The sequence below is a fragment of the Dermacentor albipictus genome, chromosome 8 (assembly GCF_038994185.2).
Source record: "Dermacentor albipictus isolate Rhodes 1998 colony chromosome 8, USDA_Dalb.pri_finalv2, whole genome shotgun sequence".
Classification (NCBI taxonomy): Eukaryota; Metazoa; Arthropoda; class Arachnida; order Ixodida; family Ixodidae; genus Dermacentor; species Dermacentor albipictus.
In genome coordinates, this window is record NC_091828.1 from 108,480,626 (window position 1) to 108,501,055 (window position 20,430).

Consider the following 20,430-nt stretch of genomic DNA (forward strand, 5'->3'; position numbering starts at 1 on the left):
CCTGCTCCGCTCTGGTTGGTGTTGAGCACTTCAGGGAAGCCGCATTCACTATCTGTCCGTTGTGATCAACGAGGGCAATGGCGAAGTTAGACGACTGTCCATATTGGGCTGCGTCGACAAAACATGCCGAGTAAGGATCGTCTTTGGTACGCTTGAGGAGGGCGAGGGCTCTTGCCCTGCGTCTGCCTACGTTGTGTCGAGGATGAACATTACGGGGAAACGGTGCAACTCGTATGTTGTTCCTTTGATTGTCTGATATTTCATATTTCCGCTCTTCCATGAGGATAGGGTTGATCCCAAGAACTGCCAGGATCTTCTTTCCAGCCGGGGTACAGGATAGACGGGCCAGTTGGGCTGACTCCTGGGCCTCGATTATCTCGTCCAAGGTGTTGTGCACTCCTAGTTGCATAAGGAGGTCCGTGCTCGCCCGTAACGGAATGCCTAGTACTTTTTTATACTTTTTCTGATGAGTGTGTTTAATCGTTTTTTCTTGGAGTTATACCAGTTGTGCATGGCGGCCACATAAACAATATGACTCATGAGGAAGGCGTGGAACAACCGCAGGAGGTTGTCTTCCTTTAAGCCTCCACGCCTATTCGAGACTCTGTTGATGAGTCTCATCATGTTCTCAGCCTTGGCTGTCAGCTTGTTGAGCGTAGTATTATTACTGCCATTCGATTCGATGAACATGCCAAGGACCCGAATGGTGTCTACTCTGGGGATGGTACAGCCGCTTTTAGTGTGGAGCTTGATGTTTATTTCAGACAACGGTTTCCATCCTCTAGGTTTGGGGCCTCTCCTGACTGGCCTGTAGAGGAGGAGCTCAGACTTGCTCGGGGAGCATCTAAGCCCCGTATTTTCCAGGTACATCTCTGTTTGATCTACAGCCTCCTGTAAGCCTAATTCAACAGCTCCCTCGCTTCCTCCGGTGCACCAGATTGTGATGTCATCAGCGTATGATTGATCCCTTCTATGTTGGAGAGTCTTTGCGATAATTTCGTCATGGCGATGTTAAAAAGCAGTGGTGAGACTACCGCACCTTGTGGCGTGCCTCTGGGGCCCAAACTGAAATTGTCGGATTTGAGGTCACCGATTTTGAGCATGGCCTTGCGATCTCGTAGGAACGAGCTGATGTATCTGTGGAAGGCGTCTCCCAAATTGAGCTCTGAGATGGAGTTCAGAATGTGAGCATGGGATACATTATCAAAGGCTTTCTCTAGGTCTAAGCCTAGGATGCCTCTTATATCTCTTGTGGTGTTGTCAATGATTTGACATTTTATGAGTTTCATGACGTCTTGCGTTGACAGGGCCGGACGAAAGCCGATCATGTTGTACGGAAACAATCTTTGTTTCTCGATGTGCTTAGAAATTCGATTGTGTATGACATGTTCCGCTATTTTCCCCACGCAGGACGTGAGGGAAATGGGTCTGAGGTTTGAGAGACTCGGGGGTCTTCCAGGCTTTGGAATGAGGATGACCGAGGCCATTTTCCAGGACTCCGGGACAACCCCTCGTTCCCATATTCCATTAATCTCCTCTGTCAACCATTCTATAGAGCAGTCGTCCAGGTTTCGGAGGGCGCGGTTGGGGATGCCATCAGGACCAGGGGCAGACCTGCCATTTAGATGCTGGAGAGCTTCCCTTACCTCGCATGTCTTGAAGGGGTTATCTAGCTCGGGGCAAGATGAGCCTTTGTAGGGGGGATAGTCTTCGTCACTCGAGTTGCCCAGTGGCAGATACTTGCGAGCTAATCTGTCGAGTACGGTCTGCAATGTCTCTGATTGTGATGCCTGGTGTAGAACCTTCGCTATCACTTGTCTTTGGTTTGACTTGGTATTGGTATCATCCAGCAGATGCTTGAGTAGGTTCCATTTAGCTCCAACTCTCATCTGGCCATCCACAGAATTGCAGACCTCATCCCACTGTTGTCTGCTCAAGGTTTGGCAGTGATCTTCTATAGTTCTGTTGAGCTCCGCGATTTTTTTTCGGAGCCTTCGATTGAGTTTCTGCCCTTTCCATCGTTTCAAAAGTGACGTCTTCGCTTCTAGAAGATGAGTGAGGCGGCTGTCCATCCTGTCCAGCTCCAGTTCAGTCTGGATTTTCTTTGTCGCCGCGCTGATGTCCTCCTTTAACTGTTCAGCCCACTGCTCGAGGCTAAGTGCTGAGTCATTCGTTTGTGCTCGCTCTTCCCGAATCTTTCGAAAGTAATCCCAATCTGTAATAATGAACTCTTTGAGGTCCCCGCTTTTCACGTTGACGCAGGTGGCCAGGATGTTGTGATCACTGCCAAGGTCAACTTGGAGGTTGGACTAAGATGCCGATTCCACATTCCGTATGAAAAAGAGATCGGGTGTGGTATCCCTAGAGCAGGAGTTGCCAATCCTGGTCGGAAAAGCCGGATCTGTTATAAGCGTGAGGTGATTATTGACTTTAGTTTGCCATAGGTCAACGCCCTTGCGGTTAGCTTGTTTGTACCCCCATGCTGGATGCGGAGCGTTGAAGTCTCCGGCCACCAGGAGTGGAAATGTCTTGGCCTTGCTTGTAGCCCTGTTAATAATTGCCGCGAATCTTTGCCTGAGGTCTTTGGGAGTAATGTATATGTTAAGTATAAAGATACTTGTCTTGAATGGTCCGCTGGGGATTGTTTCAACAAGCGAGTGTTCAACCTTATTGGATTGCAGATTCAGATCGTGGGCTATGAACGCACATTTGTTCGAGACTAATGTGCTTATTCCCCTCTTCCCATCAGCATATTGGGTATGCGATTTATAGCCTGGAAGGGTGACCTTATCCGTGAGCGTTTCTTGTAATAATATTACATGTGGCTTTTCGAGTGGGTCCGAATGAACTGTTGGAGGACGTTCCTTTTGCGATGGAATCCCCTACAGTTCCACTGCCAGATGTTAATTACTTTGTGATGTGCCGCCATGGTGGGACGTAGTAGATAGCTAGTATTAGAAAATGCTGCGGAGCGCAGCCGCTGCCGACCTTTCAGTGTCGGTGTCATTCACTTTTTCCAACGGTGTAACTGAAGCCATTGTAGAGACGTGGCGTTCCAGATTATCGCATCTGATTCCTAGTGCTTTGACCGCCTCCGCAAGTTTGTCAATAGCAATTTGGACTTTTTCGAGGGATTCATCAATTTTATCTATCGTTTTTTCCAATTTTCGAACGCTGGCGCTCTTGTCTGAGGCATGAACTGCCAGCGCCCTCTTTTTGGGTAAACCATTGGCAGTCGGTTCCGCTACAGGGATCTCCATGGGCGTTTCTACAGAAGAGGCCTGACTGGGTGGAACTGACTCTCGCTTGCTGGCTTGCTTGCTGGCAGTCGGTTCCGCTACGGGGATCTCCATGGGCGTTTCTACTGCAGGGGCCTGACTGGGTTGAACTGACTCTCGCTTGCTGGCTTTCTTTAGCTCTGCAATTTCTGCTTTGAGCTGCTCCATAGCGTATTTTAACGAAGCGTTTTCTCTTTCTAATTGTGCAATCCTGTCCTGCTCTGGCGATTGACCCCCCGTTACCTTTTTCGGTGATTCCTTGACCCGGTCAGCCCATGTGGTACCACGATGAGCAGGCTCCTGAATCTGAACTGCAGGCCCCCTGGAACGAGAGTGGCCTCTGGAGCGGGAGCGGGTCCCGGGGACCTTGCGGCCTCTGGAAGACGAGCGTTCCGTCGAGCGACCCCTAGAAGGGACACGGTCCTGGTATCTGCTATCCTCGCCGCCAGGGTCTCGGGATCGGCTCCTGGATGTGTGCGAGCTGCTGAGGGCCGGCTTGAGAGGCATTGGCGACCCAGTTGGTTGTTTGGATTGGTCGCGGTTGCGCCGTTCTCTTCTCCGTTGCCTAACTACAAACGGAATTTGGAACCTTTGCTTGCAGGATCTGTCAGCCGTGAGATGAGGGCCTCCGCAAAGGGTGCACTTCGGTGTACATTCGTGCTTATCGTCCGGGTTGCTCGCACCACAGCCGCGGCAGATGGCATTTTCAGGGGCTGGGCAAACGTCAGCTCTATGGCCAAGCTTTCCACATGCATAGCAGACGTCAGTTTGTCTGCGATAGAGTGAGCATTTGATTAAACTGGGACCGCATTTTACGTAGTCCGGGACTTTGAGTCCATCAAACAGGATGACTACAGTGCTTGTGTTCTTGATTCGTCTCACCTCGAGGGCGCTTGGGTTCTTGGGTTGAATGATAAGGCGTTTGAGCTCCTCTCGATTGATGGTGGGATCAATGTCACGAATAACTCCCTTGCATGAGTTTTCGAGGGCTGCGATATATGTACTAACTTCGTAGCTTGCTTGTCCAATGAGTAAAGCTTTCACATCGGCGTAGGCCATGGCGTTGCGTTTTGATGGCGTGCTTGCCACCAATATGTTTTGCACCACGTTCGGACAGATAATATCCTCCGCCGTATCCGCCTCCGTAAGTCTAGCAGCGGTAGTGAGGGCTTGGGCAACTCTGAAGTGGCCCATCTTCTTGATGTCCAGTCCTCCACGGGGACGGATTATGATTCGAACATGCTCTTTCGGTAGGCGAGGCAATCTCGAAGCAGTCGTTAGCCGTGTCTTGACACTCGCCGTAGCCTGGCTTTTATTCCCGCCACGTCGCATGTCGGTGACTCGGCCGCCCTGCCCGAGCGGGTCCTGGATGATGGGTTTTCGTTTGTGTAATGCCGTGGTCCACCCAGCGCTTTCATTGACTTCGTCGGGAGAGATATCCTCACCGTCAACGGTGATTTGCATAGCTGTAGACATCGTGGCTTGAGCGTGCGGAACCGCGCTGAGCTCGCCCACCAAGCCTCTGCCGGGCAGAGGTCGCACAGAAAGGTCCTCGAGTGATTGGGAAAAAAAAAATCTTATGGAAAACCCACTAATTCAAGCCATCACACTAAGTTACAATTTCTGGGTTTCCTAAGGCAAGCCTTTCTTTTTCAACGGCTCGTAGCTGTTGTGCTTGTGACCTCCTTCATACGTTCGTGTAGGAACTGGATCGTTTGCGCAAGGGGCGTGGTTCTCCTGCGCCAGAATGGTTCAGAAGAGTGTCCACTTGAATCTGTCTTCCTCCCTGTAGACTGCAAGAGCAGCAGTTGTCCCCTTATACATATGGTGTGCGACAACTTCGAATAGTGAAGGCTCGGGTCGAATACGATCCGAATAGGTGGGACTATTCGAATCGTATAGGATGGCTTGTACTGACGTCGGTCTAGCCGCCATGTTGGTGGACCGGCATGGCGAGAAGCTGTGTCCCTGACGTCACGTACAAATCTAGAATATTGGCATGCATACTGCCAATTTTTAGTTTTCGGTTATGTCGCTAGGAGTTGAATTCACTGAGGTGTATGCGGAAAGTTCTTTTTAAGTGTTCTTCGAAGAACATCGCTCGAAAGGAACGTGCGTGTCTCAGTAAGGATGAAAACATATTCCATCAACTCTGGTTTTTGGCCGAGTACATTGCGCAACCTCTCGTGCGCAGAGTTCGCACTAGGCATACAGCTTTTTTCCCTTATCTACTTAATTCACCAACAATGCTTCGCACATTGCCTCCGAGATTTGCCGCCCGATCTCGGAGGACATGTTTTCAGTTTTTGTACTTCCCTAAACCGACAAGCGCGGCACGGAGGGCTCTGTTGACCTAGTGTTCCTGTAAATGCTCCCGCAGGGAGCAGAGTTGCGCATAGGTCCGCCGTCGTGCTCCAGCTCTGCAGCGAAGCCACTCCTCACGCGCGCAGGAGCCAAATGCCGCGCGGTGTTCCGCCTTTTTCTCTAGTGGTCGTGAGCAACAAGCGCCAATTGTTCGCAGGCGCTTAGCAAAGGTCACTTCTTAATCCAGGCTACTCTCGAACGAGTCATTCGTGCAGCCGGAGGGGGTGGGCTTCCAACCAACCGAAACTTTGTATGTACCGATGTAAACACGCATATACAAACACGCACGAACGTACAAATAAAGGGTAGGACCACCTTCGATTCCCCAAAATAAGGTACTCCAGTGGCTCGAACAGCTCCAAAGTTCGCTCGCAAACGCGCAGTACGTTGCCACAAAAAGCGGTGCAATGATTTTCAGCAGGCATATGAAGTTGTCTTATCATGGTCAGAAAGCAAGAAATGTTTTAAAGAGTTTTTAAAACTTCACACACGTAAGGTGGACACTTAGCGCATTTTGGCTGCCGAAACCAGCCGGTTAATGACCGTCGCCAAGAGAGCTATCGTGCCTATAATTATGTCAGTGACTGTTAACAGAGCGCCATTTATCGCTAACCATCGTTCACAACAGCTGCACGTTTCCGATACATGCGGTGCAGACGCAGATTTAAGCTCATTTCAAATGTTCACATGCGCACATTTTAAGCAAAGCTTACTTTTAAGATTCATTCATACCGCAGACTAACCAGCTATATAGTAGCAGCAAATCTGCAAGTAGAAAAAAGATTCAAGATACAAGAGCTTCTAGATCAAATTTATTTCATACAAGGGAATGCATGAACGGCTGCTGGCAGCAGGTCAAGTGTGCTTGTTCTTGGAACCTTGGAGGCAGAATTTAAGGAAACTGGAAAGGCAACAGGCTATTCAGAGTAACAACAGGTTATTTTTATTGCAGTAATCACATCATGATGGCAAACTTGCAGAGTAATTAGTCACACAGTGCAGACTGTAATATGACAACACATTTTTCTTGATCTCTTATCACTGAGAGAAAAGCCAGTAGTTGAAGACACTGTATCAAGTCAATGAAATCACTGAAGCAAGCTTTGGCCAAAAAGTCAGGTTACAAAGCTTCGTGACCTATCGCATCAGAGGCAAGGAAATTTTACGTCATTCAACATTGCATTCACTCCACTCCCGCCCACAGGAAACAGCATTCACCAAAGCACAACGTAGATTTCCAGCATGTTTAATTTAACAAGTTTTTGTTCCATAGGCTGATACATGATGCTCACAAGCTAGCACACATACAATTCCGGCTTAACTTCTATGGCAGCAATTAGTTAACAAAATAAATAAGCCTATGCACTTCAAGACAATAAATTGGCGAGAATCAATTTTACTGTTCTCAAAACTTCACATGGAGAAGGAATATATTACAATTATCACAGCTAGAGAGCTAAATGTGCATATGCCAACTTAGCACCCATGCCAACTTAGCACCCAACCCGCAGCTGCTCGTCTCAACGCACGATCGACGGTCCGCTGATTGCAGTGGCGATGGCACTGACGGAAACGACGAGTTCGCATGAGTCAGCGATGCGCCCGCAAAGTTGGCTTCGCAGCGACGCGGATCATTTGACGTCATTTTTCGCACTCGGCCAATAGCGGTGCGAGCGGCGCCGGAAAAGGTATGCGCAACTCTGCTCCCTGCGGGAGCATATACAGGAACACTATGTTGACCGGCGTTTCCGCAGCTCCAACTGGGCGGGCCGTCACGCCCCATTGCACGTTGTCCGCTGCATTAAAGGGAGCAATATATGGCTCATGCGCTCCGGAATTATTGTCTCACATGTAGCGCAAATTATTTAACGAGTTCAAGAAGTGTTACAGGGCCCCTTCAGCGCGATTTCAGACACTGAGTGAAGAAAGGGGAATAAACAAAGGATAAGGCCCACATATTCGAAGATTCCAATGAAAAAAACAAATAAGCTCTATCATTGTAGGCACTTTCACAAGTATCTATGAAACATTATCATGTGTCGACCGTGCCTTCATCTACATGATCTGTTTGTGGTCACGATTCAGCGGCTTGCTGAGTCCTATAAACGTCGCCGTCGAACAATACAGCAAGCAGGGACCGTCTCGAATCAGGACGCCACCGGTTGGATCGCCAGCCCGCTTCATCCACGTGATCCGCTTCTCGATGCCATCGGTAGAGCTTCGGTAGTGAACGTGTACACACTTTATGTGAGGCTTGAGACGGGCACTGAATGCCTGCAGGGATTCCGCGGCGTCATTGTCCTGTAATGGCGCCGCTGACAGAAGGCACAAGTACTGCAGGTGGCGGATGCGGGAAATGTTTTCCTGGAATGAAACGATGCCCGCAGAAAGTTATATTACTAAATAAGTATAGGATATAGGAATTAAATATTATAGGACATGTAATCAGGAGGGAAGATAACCGATGGTCATAAAGGGTTTGGTTACGGTCTGGATTCCCTGACAAGGGAAGCGTAGCAGGGGGCGGCAGAAAGTTAGGTGTGCGGATGAGATAAAAAAGGTTTGCAGCGACAACATGGCCATAGTAAGCACATGACCGGAGTAGTTGGAGAAGTATGGGAGAGGCTTTGCCCTGCAATGGGCGTAGCCAGGCTGATGATGGTGAATTAAGACCTCAAAAATTTAACGAGGGTGCAAATATCTTCACCTCGCACTCTTATGGCGAAAAAAGTGTTGCAAGGGTGTGAGTTATAGACATTTACAATCTCAATCCTTTCTTTCTGGGTTCTAAAAATTGTACAGTGCACGCCTTTTGGCTTGTTAGCCCTTGACCGCAGCAGAAATATCACGAAATAACAGATGTGTGTCTGTCGCTTTTTTTCCCGTCGTATTATTTTGCGCTGTTCAGCTGAACGAACGATGCAACATGCAAGTGCACCAGGCGAGTGGCAGAGCCTAGAACGTTTCGCGGAAGCAATTTCAGTTGCGCATGTCTAACCTTTCTATGTCTGTGTCTGCGGTGAATCTTGCAACCCCAGTAAACATAGCGCAGAAGTACTTTGTTGCATAGTACTTTTTTCTTGCTGAACAAGCAACGCACCACACAATCTGTTGGTTTTTTTCGCTTGAGATTGAAACATGCGTATCTCATGTCACAGTCGTGGGAAAACGATTGTAAATGTTTCCGCATATCTGGGTGGTGCTCACGATTACCACGGCTATGTACTATTTTGCTGTGGTTTCATGCAATAAAAGAGTTGGTAGTCCCTGCTCGGTCCTACCTCTCCCTCCACCATTTTTCGTGTATTTTGCGCAGTACGCCATTCAGTGAGGCCTCCCCTCCCCCAAATAAACAAACTAGGAAATTTCATTTCCGGCGCTTTCGACACATTTAGATTACGGAACCATGCTCGTGGCACTGAAAGCCCGTAGCGCAAACCCGACTCACCAGCAGACACGCGTCGCCGAAGGGCAGGACATGGTGGCGAAGCACGAGACATCTCAGCGAGCTGTTTCTGGCCAGCCGCTGACCCAAAGACGGGCAGTCTGGGTGAGAGGGACTAGGGCAGTCTGACAGCCGCACCGACACGGCTGGGCAAGCCTCGACGAACCAAAGGAAGAAACGGACATGCACGTCACTTAGAGTCAGCCTTGCAAGCGCATTGTGAAAGACGGGGGCGCTGTCGCACATTTCCAACATGTCTTCGTGATCGAGGAGGAACTCACCCTCGCAGACGGCGCACCGAACGAAGCTATCCTGCCTTTCGATGCGGACGTCCAGTTCTTTGAATTCGGGGCAGAGTTGCGCAAGACGGCGCAGGGCTGACGGGCGGCGAATCCCGCAGGGGGGCGCAGAGAGGGATCGCAGATGCCGGAGCGTGCCGTCCTGGAGTAGTGCCGTCAACTCGAGGTCGGGTCCGAAGTGGAAAGCGCTTATGTTAAGCTCGACGACCTGCTGGAGCTTGGAGGAGATAAAGTCGCGAAGACTGTCGCGATACGCGGCGCCCGCCGTCGCGTAAACACCATCGGAGGGCTGTGCCGGAAATAGCAGAAGGCAGAGTTGTCGCACGTTCGTCCAGAAGTGTCCAAAGCCGGCCAGGCTAAACCATTCCGGCGTGAAGCCTTCTGCGTGGTGGACGGCAACCAGGACCAGCTGTTGCGGCAAATGGATGGGATTTGTGTACCCGACGGCGAGATCTCGGAGCAGAACACAGTTCCACATGTTGGTCGACCTCTGGTAGCTGACGTTGGCGCAGACGGCCGCGCAGCTCGTGAAGTCCAACGGTGTGGACGCAGGCGTTGATTGGAGGCTGGCACCTCTGAAGAGAACGTGAATGTTTCCAAATTGACGCCCTGATCGAGGATGGCGTTACATTCCAGGAGTGCGTTCATGAAGTTTCCGCGCACGAAATGAACAAGGAGCTCGTCGAGCATCGGGCAGTAGCTCAGGAGCGCCGAGAGGAGCTTGAAGTTGAGGTCGTCGCTCACTTCGGCGTACATGCGGCGTAGACTGACAGCAAGGATACCTGGCACTTGCAACGCGGTGTTGTGCAGCTGCCTTATCTCCGAGTCCACGTCCGTCTGAGCCACGAGGGAGAACTCAACTTCCTTCAGACGCGGAAGCCGGTTTAGCATTAAGTGGAGCAGGGCGCTCGGCCTGAGCGGGCAGGCGACGCACCGCAAAATTTGGAGTCCCGCACATTTGGCGATGTGTAGAGGCAATTCGTTGGGTTCGAGAAGGATGCAATTTGTGAGGTCGAGTGTGCGGATAGCCGGAACCAGTGTCATAGCTTGTAGCTGCTGGACCAGAGAAGACAGCCCTTGGTGGGCGCGTAGCGCCACCATGTTTTCGGTGTCCCTGTGCCGGTGTCTCTTTAGTGGTGGGCTTAAGGCTCGGCGAATTATAGAGGCTCGTGTGGCGCGGCCCAACGAATGGGGAAAGGCGATGGTGCTAACCGACCGTTACGCACGAATTTCGACAAATGCTTGTTGCACACATGATACACTACGGGCGAGCAACGTGACGTCACGCACGTACGGTGGCGCTGGCGTAACACCCAATGCGTGGATAAGAAATATTTCCGCGAGATTTTCGACGGTATGCGTTTTCCGGCAGGTTCTCGAACGAGGTTTACACCTTTACTCGGCAAGCACCATTGTTGAAAGCGACGAACTGCTATGAAGAGCGGCAGAAGTGACAAAGCTGTTCGCTCTTTTCACCCCCTTCTGCTTGCCTGCTTGTTCGTACCGTGCAGTTACAGATGCATGAACCAGTGGATATGATAACCTACACGAGATAAGATTTTACCGTAGGATTGCATGTGTGGCTGCTATAGAGCGGAGCCAGCTTCAAGTGATATAGCCTCTAACCTATAAGGTTAGAGGCTATATTGCCTTTTATAGCTTGATGGCCAGGTACTCAGCACGCCACCTCTGAGTACCGGCCGCTTACGCCACCGCTGAGACGGATTATAAACAAACTTCGTATGAAGTAAAGCAAAATTTTTACCAGCACACGCTCCCGCTCCTTCTTAGAGATAATCCGAGGAAATTTTGGAATGTGGTGAGCGGGAATAAGCCGAATACAATAGATATTTGCGATAATCACAACACTCCAATACACCAGACCGATTGCTGCAAAGTGTTGAATGATTTTTTTGCCTCGTGTTTTTCTTCTGCCTTGCCGAATGTTGTCCCTCATCCTTGTACACGTGACTTTTTACCCATGGATCCAATACTCATTGACTCGGTTGGTTTGACATGTTTAATTGAAAAACAGAAGATTTCATCTTGTTCAGGCGTCGACGGCATTACAACGAAGTTCTTGAAAAGTACATTTACGTGCTCATCATTGATTCTTTGTGCAATCTTTGAACAGTCATTACAGAGTTGTACCATCCCTCCTGATTGGAAGGTGGGGAGGTGGTTCCATCGCACAAATCAGGTAGTAAAGCTTCAATACTAAACTATCGGCCTATTTCATTAACCAGCGTTCCCTGTAAACTTCTTGAGCACATTATCTATTCTCATCTTATTACCTTCCTTGAATCTAACAACTTCTTCAATTCATGTCAACATGGCTTCCGAAAATTTTTTTCGTATGAGACACAGCTCCTGTCTTTCACTAATGATTTGTTTCGCGCTATGGATGCTAACGTTATTGTGGATTGCATTTTTTTAGACTTTGCTAAGGCGTTCGACACTGTTTCTCATGATCTATTATTAATTAAACTCGGTGCTCTTAATATTAACGATCAGGTATTAGGCTGGATTAAATGTTTTCTTTCCAACCGTCGTCAATATGTCTCAGTTAATGATTATGACTCGCCTCTTGTTTCCGTGACTTCTGGGGTGCCTCAAGGTTCTGTGTTAGGTCCTCTACTGTTTTTAATTTACATTAATGACCTTCCTGATAACGTTATCTCCCATATTAACCTTTTCGCAGATGACTGTGTGCTTTATCGTTCAATTACTAATCCCTCTGATGAAGCATGTTTGCAATCGGACTTGAACGCAATTTCTTCATGGTGCAGCGAATGGCTCATGACACTTAACACCACCAAGTGCAAACACCTGCGTATCTCCAGCCGTCCTCCTGAATACACCCCTCGCTATCTTCTTAATAACACTCCTTTATCATCTGTCTCATCTTACAAATACCTGGGTATTCACTTAACACGCAATCTGTCCTGGAAAATGCACATCAACTACATATGTAACCAGGCTAACCGCACGCTCGGATTCCTACGGCGCCATTTCATAGCTTCTAAGAGCACCATTAAGCTTCATCTATATAGGACGTTAATCAGGCCTAAACTAGAATATGCTTGCTCCATTTGGGATCCTAATCAGATAACCTTAATTAACGCTTTAGAGTCTGTTCAAAACCGCGCCGCCCGTTTTATTGTTTCAAATTATTCCCGAACAGCAAGCGTATCTGCAATGAAATCTGCACTTGGTCTTCCCGTTCTTTCTCTGCGTCGTAAATATTTTCGCTTGTGTCTTTTTCACAGAATTTATTATACCAACCCTATTCTCAAACATAAGTTACTCCTCTCTCCATCTTATATATCTTCCCGCACTGACCACAACTGCAAGGTAGGAATACCGCAATGCCGAACTAGCCTTTGTATAAATTCATTTATTCCTCGAACTGGAAATGACTGGAACCACCTCCCTGCCTTCATGGCTGCCATCACCGACGTCAACAAATTTAAGAAATCTGCCGCCGATTTTGTATGCCCCTCCTCACTGTAATGCCTCTGGCCCTGAGAGTACTGAAATAAATAAATAAATAAATAAATAAATAAATAAATAAATAAATAAATAAATAAATAAATAAATAAATAAATAAATAGGATAATCGCTTGGTTGCGCATATATGCGGAGCATAACAAGCTATACAGCTCATTAAAGACCGAATTCTTATGCTTTCGTAAGCTAAATAGGGCTCTCACTACACTTAATGAGTCTATGAAAACAATAGCCGTAGCGATATTTGTGCGCCGTATGTGTTGAATAGCCTTAAGAATGGCATATGCTTCCGCTGTAAAGATACTAGTGTGTGGGTTTAGGGGTCCAGATGTTGAAAGTGAGGGTTCCAGAGCTGTGTAAGCAACACTAGCTGGAAATCTTCGACGCATCTGTGTTAAATTCATCACATGAGTACCTCTCCTTGAGTTCCAGAAAATGCGAATATAAGTGTGCCTCCGGGGCTCTTTCGATATTTCTAAGAAAGAGATGTCACATTGGATAGTCTGCCACTCCCAAGGCGGTGGAAGCCGTGTAGGAGCCATTAGGACATTGTGTAAAAGAGGGACCTCTCTTTTTTCTGAGAGTGATTCCAACCGGAGGGACAGAGGAGGCTAGTGGCTGGGCGGTAACGAAACAGCCTAGCAGTGGACAAGTCGCATATAATAGAATGACAAGGATGTTTAACATCTGAATTAACTTTTAGGTCGTAGGCGAAAGTTAAGTATGTCCTTTGGTAGTGCAATGACCATTCGTTTGATTCGACGTAGACGCTTTGCTCAGGGCTAGTCTTAAATGCGCCTGTAGCAAGGCGCATACCTGTGAGCCTCACGGCGCGGTTGGCACGAACAAATGGTATTTGAAATCACAGAAGACATACACCACCTTACGGAGAAAGGACATGAAATAATTTATCAGAAGCTACCACGTAACTGCGGTACCATGGGCAAGGAATGTTCAAGCTGATGGTTCAGCTCATGCACAAGGCGACCGCCTATCGATCCCGCTGTCGAGGACTGATGATGCAAGAATGCTACGCCTACTTGCACGCCAATACACTACACCAGAGTGCAATGAACCACATGAATGCAGAGCCGTTAAGGCACCCCAGATCCGACTTTATGTATCCTGCTTCCACCAAAACTTCCCCGAAGAGATGCGACCCTTTTATGTAGGCAATGTTTAGGCGTCGCGTTTACCAATGCCTAATCGTTCCGCATAGGGATTTACGGCACCGCAGCATGTGGTGACTTCAACGACGCGGGAATGGTTCGTGATGTTCTTTGCTAGTGTGCGTAATACAGTACGCAGAGGCAATCGCTTTCCGCCATGCTGAAGCAGTTTTTTTTTATTGCGATAAATACTTGCCCTTAAGGCATAATTCTTGGTGCGTATATGTGTATTATATTTGTGCTGTGAGGCCTGTGTTGTGTATGAATTGATGCAGTGTTTACTGGAATCTGTTTTAAAGTATCCAGCGGTCATAGCTGGTTGTCAGACTGTAGCGGAGGCCGACTTGCAGTAGGCGACGTTAAACGACCAGCCTCTTTCGGAAGAAGGAATTTTGAAACATCGACGCGACTCGAAATCGCATCAGAAGGGATCCCTGTTTGCTCTCTTATCCACACAGCCTTCTTCCTTTTTCTTAACGTCTCGCCTAACATTTTTCGTTACCTCGCTCTTGGCGCGGTCCTTAGCTTGTTCTCGAGCCTCTTTGTTACCCTCCTATCTTCTGCCCCATATGTATTTAGCACCTGTAGAATGCAATGGTTGTGCACTTTTCTTTTCATCGACAGTGGTAAGGTAAAATTTGTGGGGTCTGACAACGAGAGGCTTGTTTACCTTATTTGATACGAGTTCTGCCTGTAATAACTTGGGTGACGTCACCTGAGAAATTGTTAATGACAAACTTGTGGGACCAAAGTATGCAATCACGTCTACACCAGCGTGATAATGACAGTAGTCTAAAAAAAGGGAATAGCACATCAGCTGATATAATTACTACAGTATAGCATTCATTAAACGGGAGCTGAGGGCAATGGTACATCACCGCACATCCTTCTGAAGCTATCCAACAATGGTGTGATTATGGATATCACAAATTGCTTTCTCGATATTGAGGCAACCAATTTGTAGGAGACTGTGTGGTGTAGCGCAAAGCGCGACAAGGGACAACGAAGAACGAGGACAAGCGCTTCTCCTCTTGTGCTTGTAACCTCCTTCACGTGTTCGTCCAGGAACCGGATTGTTTACCCAAGGACTGCGGTTCTTCACCAGAACGGTTCGGAAGGGTGTCCGCTTGAATCTTTTTTTCTCCCTGCGGTCTGCAAGATCAGCAGTGGGCCGCTTATACATATGGTGTTTGAGAACTTCAAATAGTGGATTCTAAAGCCGAATACGATACCGGAAAGCAAGGACGGTTCGATTCCTATGCGATGCCTTGAACTGCCGTCGTTCTAGCTTTGGCCACGTTGGAGGAGCAGCATGGTGAGAAGCTGCGTGTGTGACGTCACGTATGCGTTTGGAACAGCCGGTTGCACATTCCGAATTTTCAGTGTTCCGGTTCTGCGGCTAACAATTCAATTCGCTGCGGCCTATATTGAAGGTTGTTTTTAAGTGTTCTTTGGAGAACATACCTTGGATGGAACGTGCCTGTCTCAAATAATGGATAAAAACATACTCGACCAACTCTGGTCTTTGTCCGAGTACCCTGCGCAGCCTCTCGTGCGCCTTGTTCGCACTGGGCCTACAACTTTGCTTCCCACTCTACTGCATTCACCACCAGGGCTTCGTGCATCGCCTCCGAGAACCGCCGCCCGATCACGGAGGCCGTGTTTTCAATTTTTAGACAACCCGTAACCGACAAGCGCTTCACGGAGTGTTGTGTTGACCAGCGTTTGCGCAGCGCCAGCTGGACAGGCCGTCACGCCCCATTGTACGTTCCCCGATTCATGAAAGCGAGCAATATTTGTCTTATGTGATCCTGAAGCACGGTCTCACATGTAGCGCGATTTATTTTAAGGGCCCAAAGAGTTTTGCAGGGCACATTTTGCGCAGTTCAGACACTCAGGGAAGAAGAAAATAAATAAACAGGGGATAAGGCATGCACATTCGATGATACGGATTAAATGAAGCGAAGGATAAGCTGTATCATTGTAGGCACTTTTAAGCGTACCAAAGAAATTTTATTACGGATCGGCCGTGCCTTCATTTACATTATCTGTGTGAAGTCACGATTCAGCGGCTTGGCGAGTCCTATGAACGTGGCCGTCGAACAATACAGGAAGCAGGGACCGTTTCGAACCAGGACGCCACCGCTTGGAACTTGACACTGCTTCATCCACGTGATCCGCTTCTCGTTTCCGTCGGTAGAGTTTCGGTAGTGAACGTGTACACACTTTATGTGAGGCTTCAGGCTGTCGCTGTACGTCCGCACGCACAGCTCGGCGATATTGTCCTGTAATGGCGCCGCCGACAGGAGGCACAGGTACTCCAGGCTGGCGATGCAGGAGATGGCTTCCTGGAATGGAGGGGTGCCCGCAGAAAATTATATTCTTAAATAACTTAGACCTCCAAAAATTTATGAAGGGCGTAAATGTCTTCAACTCGCACTCTTATGGTGAAAAAAAATGATGGAAGGATGAATGATAGACATTTACATGCTTTATCCTTTCTCTTTGGGTGCATTTTACAGTGCATGCATTCGGGCTTTTTAGTTCATTACCTGAGCCGAAATATCACGGAATAACAGGATGTGTTGCGGTTCCTTTTTTTCCCATCGTATTATGTTGCGCTGCTCTGCTGCAGGAACGATGGAACATGCGAGTGCGCCAGGCGAGGGGCAGAGGCTAGGACGTTTTGCCGAAGCAATTTCAGTTGCCCGCATCTAACCCTTCGATGCCCGTGTCGGCGGTAAAATTTATAAAGTGAAATTAAGCTTTCAGAAATTGTGCTAAACAAACTTACGAATTAGGTGGGAGCAAATCGGTGTTGTGTTACTGCAGGAACTTATGGTTGCGATCGGTTGCCTGTTCTGAGCGAAACAGCAAGCTCTGGGAAGTAATATTTATTTTTTCGTTTCTTCTGCCGTTAGAGGGTGACAATGTCTGCGAGTGTAAAAACATAGTTACCGTGAGCATTTGCTTCAAGACAGATACGAAACTACAGTGAACCTAATGCAAAAGTACTTCGTTGCTGATTGGTTGGTTCGTACACAGCAAGTAATGCTTCGCGCAGAATCTGTATTTCTTATTGTTCGCTTCTGAAAGGAGAGTGTGCGTATTTCGTGTCATAGTGGCGGCAAAACTGTTCAGGATGTTTGCGCATTTCTGGGTCGTGCTAGTGGTTACTTTACATATATATTGGCTTCGTATCTTTTCATCAATAAAACATTGGGTATATCTAATTTAGTTGTAGCGCAAGCTGAACAGGGACAACAGAAAGGGAAATCTGACACACACAGCTCTTTGTGAGTGAGATGTGCCTTTGTGTTCTCCTTGTTTAGCCTGCGCCACAACAAAATAAGATATGCCATACCAACAAGCCCCTATAGCTATCCTCATCGACAATTGGTAGTCTGCGGTCTGTCCTACCTCTCCCTCCACCATATTTCACATATTGTGCACAGTACGTAACTCACGGAGCAAATGTATAAACGAGGAAATTTTACTTCCGTCCCGTCGACACGTTTAGATTACTGAACCATCCGTAAGAATGCTCGTGGCACTGAAAGCACGTAGATCAAACCTGACTTACCAGCAGACACGCCTCGCCGATGGGCAGGGCATCGTGCCGAAGCACGAGACAAGTCAGCGAGCTGTTTCTGTCGAGCAGCCGACCCAAGGACGGGTAGTTTGTTTGCGAGGGACTAGGGCAGTCCGAGAGCCGCACGGAAACCGCTGGACATATCTCGATGAACCAAAGGGACATATGGCCATGCACGTCACTAAGAGTAAGCCTGGCAAGCAGATTGTGAAACACGGGGCTGCTGTCTTGCATTTCTGGCATGTCTTCGGGATCTAGGAAGAACGCACCCTCGCAGACGTCGCACCGAACGAAGCTACCCCGCCTATCGATGCGCACGTCCAGTTCTTTGAAGTCGGAGCAGTTCTGAGCCAGACGGCGCAGAGCTGACGGGCGGCGAAGCCCGCAAGGGGTCGCGGAGAGGGATCGCAGATGCTCCAGTGAGCCGTCCTGGAGTAGTGCCGTCAAGTCAAGGTCGGGGCCGAAGTGGAACGCGCTTATATTAAGCTCGACGACCTGCTGGAGCTTGAAGAAGATGAAGTCGCGAAGACTGTCGCGGTACACGGCGCCCGCCGTCGCATAAAAACCATCGGAAGGCTGTGCCGGAAATAGCAGAAGACAGAGTTGTCGCACGTTCGTCCAGAAGTGTCCAAAGCCGGCCAGGCCAATCCATTCCGGCGTGGAGCCTTCTGCGTTGTGGGCGGCAACCAGGACCAGCTGTTCCGGCAAATGGATGTGATTTGTGTATCCGACAGCGAGATCTCGGAGTAGAACACAGTTCCACATTTTGCTCGACCTCTGGTAGCTGACGTTGGCGCAGACGGCCGCGCAGCTCGTGAAGTCCAACGGTGGGGACGGCAGGCGTTGATTGGAGGCTGGCACCTCGGAAGAGAACGTGAATGTCTCCAAATTGACGCCCTGTTCGAGGATGTTGTTACATTCCAGGAGCGCGTGCATGAAGTTTCCGCGCACGAAATGAACACGGAGCTCGTCCAGCTTCGGGCAGTAGCTCAGTAGCGCGGAGAGAAGCTTCAAGTGCAGGTCGTTGCTCACTTCGGCGTACATGCGGCAGAGATTGAGTGCGAGGGTGCCTGGCACTTGCGACGCGGTGTTGTGCAGCTCCTTTATCTCCGAGTCCACGTCCGTCTCAGCCACGAGGGAGAACTCAACTTCCTTTAGATGCGGAAGCCGTTTTAGCATTAAACCGACTAGGGCGCTCAGCCTGAGTGGGCAGGCAACGCACCGCAAGTATTGAAGTCCCTTACATTTGCCGATGTGTAGAGGCAATTCGCTGGGTTCGAGAAGAATGCAGTTCGTCATGTCGAGTGAGCGGATAGTCCTCAGGTATTTCGTAGATTCTAGCTTCTCGACCAGAGAAGACAGCCCTTGGTGGGCGCGTATGACCACCATTATTTCGTCCCTGTGCCGTGTCTCTTTAGTGGAGGGCTTCACGTTCGGCGAATTATAGAGACTCGACTGGCATGGCTCATGCAACGGGGAAAAGCGATGGTGCTAACCGACCGTTACGCGCGACTTTCTAAGAATGCTTGTGTCACACGTCATACACTACGGGCGAGCAACGTGACGTCACGCAGGTGCGGTGGCGCTGGCGTAACTCTCAATGCGTGGATAGGAAATATTTCCGATTTTCGACGGCGTGCGTTATCTGGAAGGTGCTCGAACGAGTTTCACACCTTTACTCGGCAAACATCATTGTTCAAAGCGGCGAACTGCGGTGGAGGGCAGCAGAAGTGACGAAGTTGTTCGCTCGTTTCACTCACTTCTGTGTGCCTGCTTGTTCACAGCATGCAGTTACAGATGCATGAATTCGTTGACATGATACCCTACACGAGATAAGATTTTACCGTAGGTATGCATGTGTGGCTGCAATACACAGCCAGCTTCAAGCGATATAGCATCTAACCTGTGCAATAGAGCTAAACCAACGCTTAACCACTAGCTAATACAACAAGCGTAGCCCTGCAGCTCTTGCGTTCGCAATTCAACTAGGGTTAACCAGAGCTACACCGCAGGGAATTTTTACATGAACTCGCTTCTGACAGGCCGCGAACGATGGCATATAAGGTCGTGCCGACATATCGATGCGTCAGAACTGGACGTCTGGTTCCCGCAGCCGTCTGCAACAGCTTCTGTTTCATAGGTCATGTCGTTGTGATTAGGTTAGATGCTTGTCTTCCCTTGTCATGATAGCCTTACCGTCGCACAGTGCAGAAATCGCGACGTCACACTGCTTGCGCTCAAGACTTAGCGCTGGCTGTAGCCCGACCAGTGAGCCTTTGCATGCGCGCTGCAAACGGGTCGAGCTGGGTCGACATCGTACAGTAGGGCCAACTCAGCCCGAATCGACGCTCATTCAGGCCGACCGGCCAACGTTTGCACGAGTTAGATAAGCGAATTCCAGCCCGATAAACCTACTGGACCCGCTTCTGTTTGGTGGATGCAAAACGCCCCGCTATTAGCGCTTGGCAGGGGATGTAGCCGGCGCTGCATCGTGCTTAAGCGCGCTGCTTCATTCTACTACGTTCTTCATTTTATTAAAAAATCAGATGGGAGTTAGCGTTCGTCCTGTCTGCTCCTTTCTGTGTCCGTTTTTCAATTCGCGCTAGAAGCCGGCCGATCCCGATGATAGTGCATTCTAGCTGGACCCGTGACGGAGAGGATGCAGGCGTTAAACACTCCCCATACGCCGGCCCATCCCGAAGTTTGTGCGATGCCGGGCCGACCCGCAGTGAGGCGCAGTTCGCCATTAAGGGGCCCACATACACAGCTTCGC

General features: G+C 49.0%; 2 protein-coding genes across 2 annotated transcripts; both read right to left on the reverse strand.

Annotated features, from left to right (window-relative positions):
* Positions 1-6,562: 6,562 nt before the first annotated feature.
* On the reverse strand, positions 6,563-10,615 carry LOC139049004 (uncharacterized). The gene is made up of 2 exons (XM_070524022.1): positions 9,091-10,615; positions 6,563-8,006 (listed from the first exon to the last, which is right to left on the reverse strand). The coding sequence occupies exons 1-2, from the start codon at positions 9,862-9,864 to the stop codon at positions 7,698-7,700; spliced, it is 1,083 nt and encodes a 360-aa protein (XP_070380123.1). The 5' UTR covers positions 9,865-10,615; the 3' UTR covers positions 6,563-7,697.
* A 5,428-nt stretch (positions 10,616-16,043) lies between these two features.
* LOC139049021 (uncharacterized) lies at positions 16,044-19,639 on the reverse strand. The gene is made up of 2 exons (XM_070524043.1): positions 17,649-19,639; positions 16,044-16,413 (listed from the first exon to the last, which is right to left on the reverse strand). Exons 1-2 carry the CDS (start codon positions 19,044-19,046, stop codon positions 16,105-16,107), a joined length of 1,707 nt encoding a protein of 568 aa, XP_070380144.1. The 5' UTR covers positions 19,047-19,639; the 3' UTR covers positions 16,044-16,104.
* Between the last annotated feature and the right edge of the window lie 791 nt (positions 19,640-20,430).

What these genes read in the sequence shown, in the direction of transcription:
- LOC139049004 (XM_070524022.1), bottom strand. Translation starts at nt 9,864, where the DNA reads ATGTGGAACTGTGTTCTGCTCCGAGATCTCGCCGTCGGGTACACAAAT. An exon ending in TCGGCGACGCGTGTCTGCTG is followed by an intron (nt 8,007 to 9,090) that starts GTGAGTCGGGTT and finishes GTTTCATTCCAG; the next exon opens with GAAAACATTTCCCGCATCCG.
- LOC139049021 (XM_070524043.1), bottom strand. Translation starts at nt 19,046, where the DNA reads ATGGTGGTCATACGCGCCCACCAAGGGCTGTCTTCTCTGGTCGAGAAG. An exon ending in TCGGCGAGGCGTGTCTGCTG is followed by an intron (nt 16,414 to 17,648) that starts GTAAGTCAGGTT and finishes CCTCCATTCCAG; the next exon opens with GAAGCCATCTCCTGCATCGC.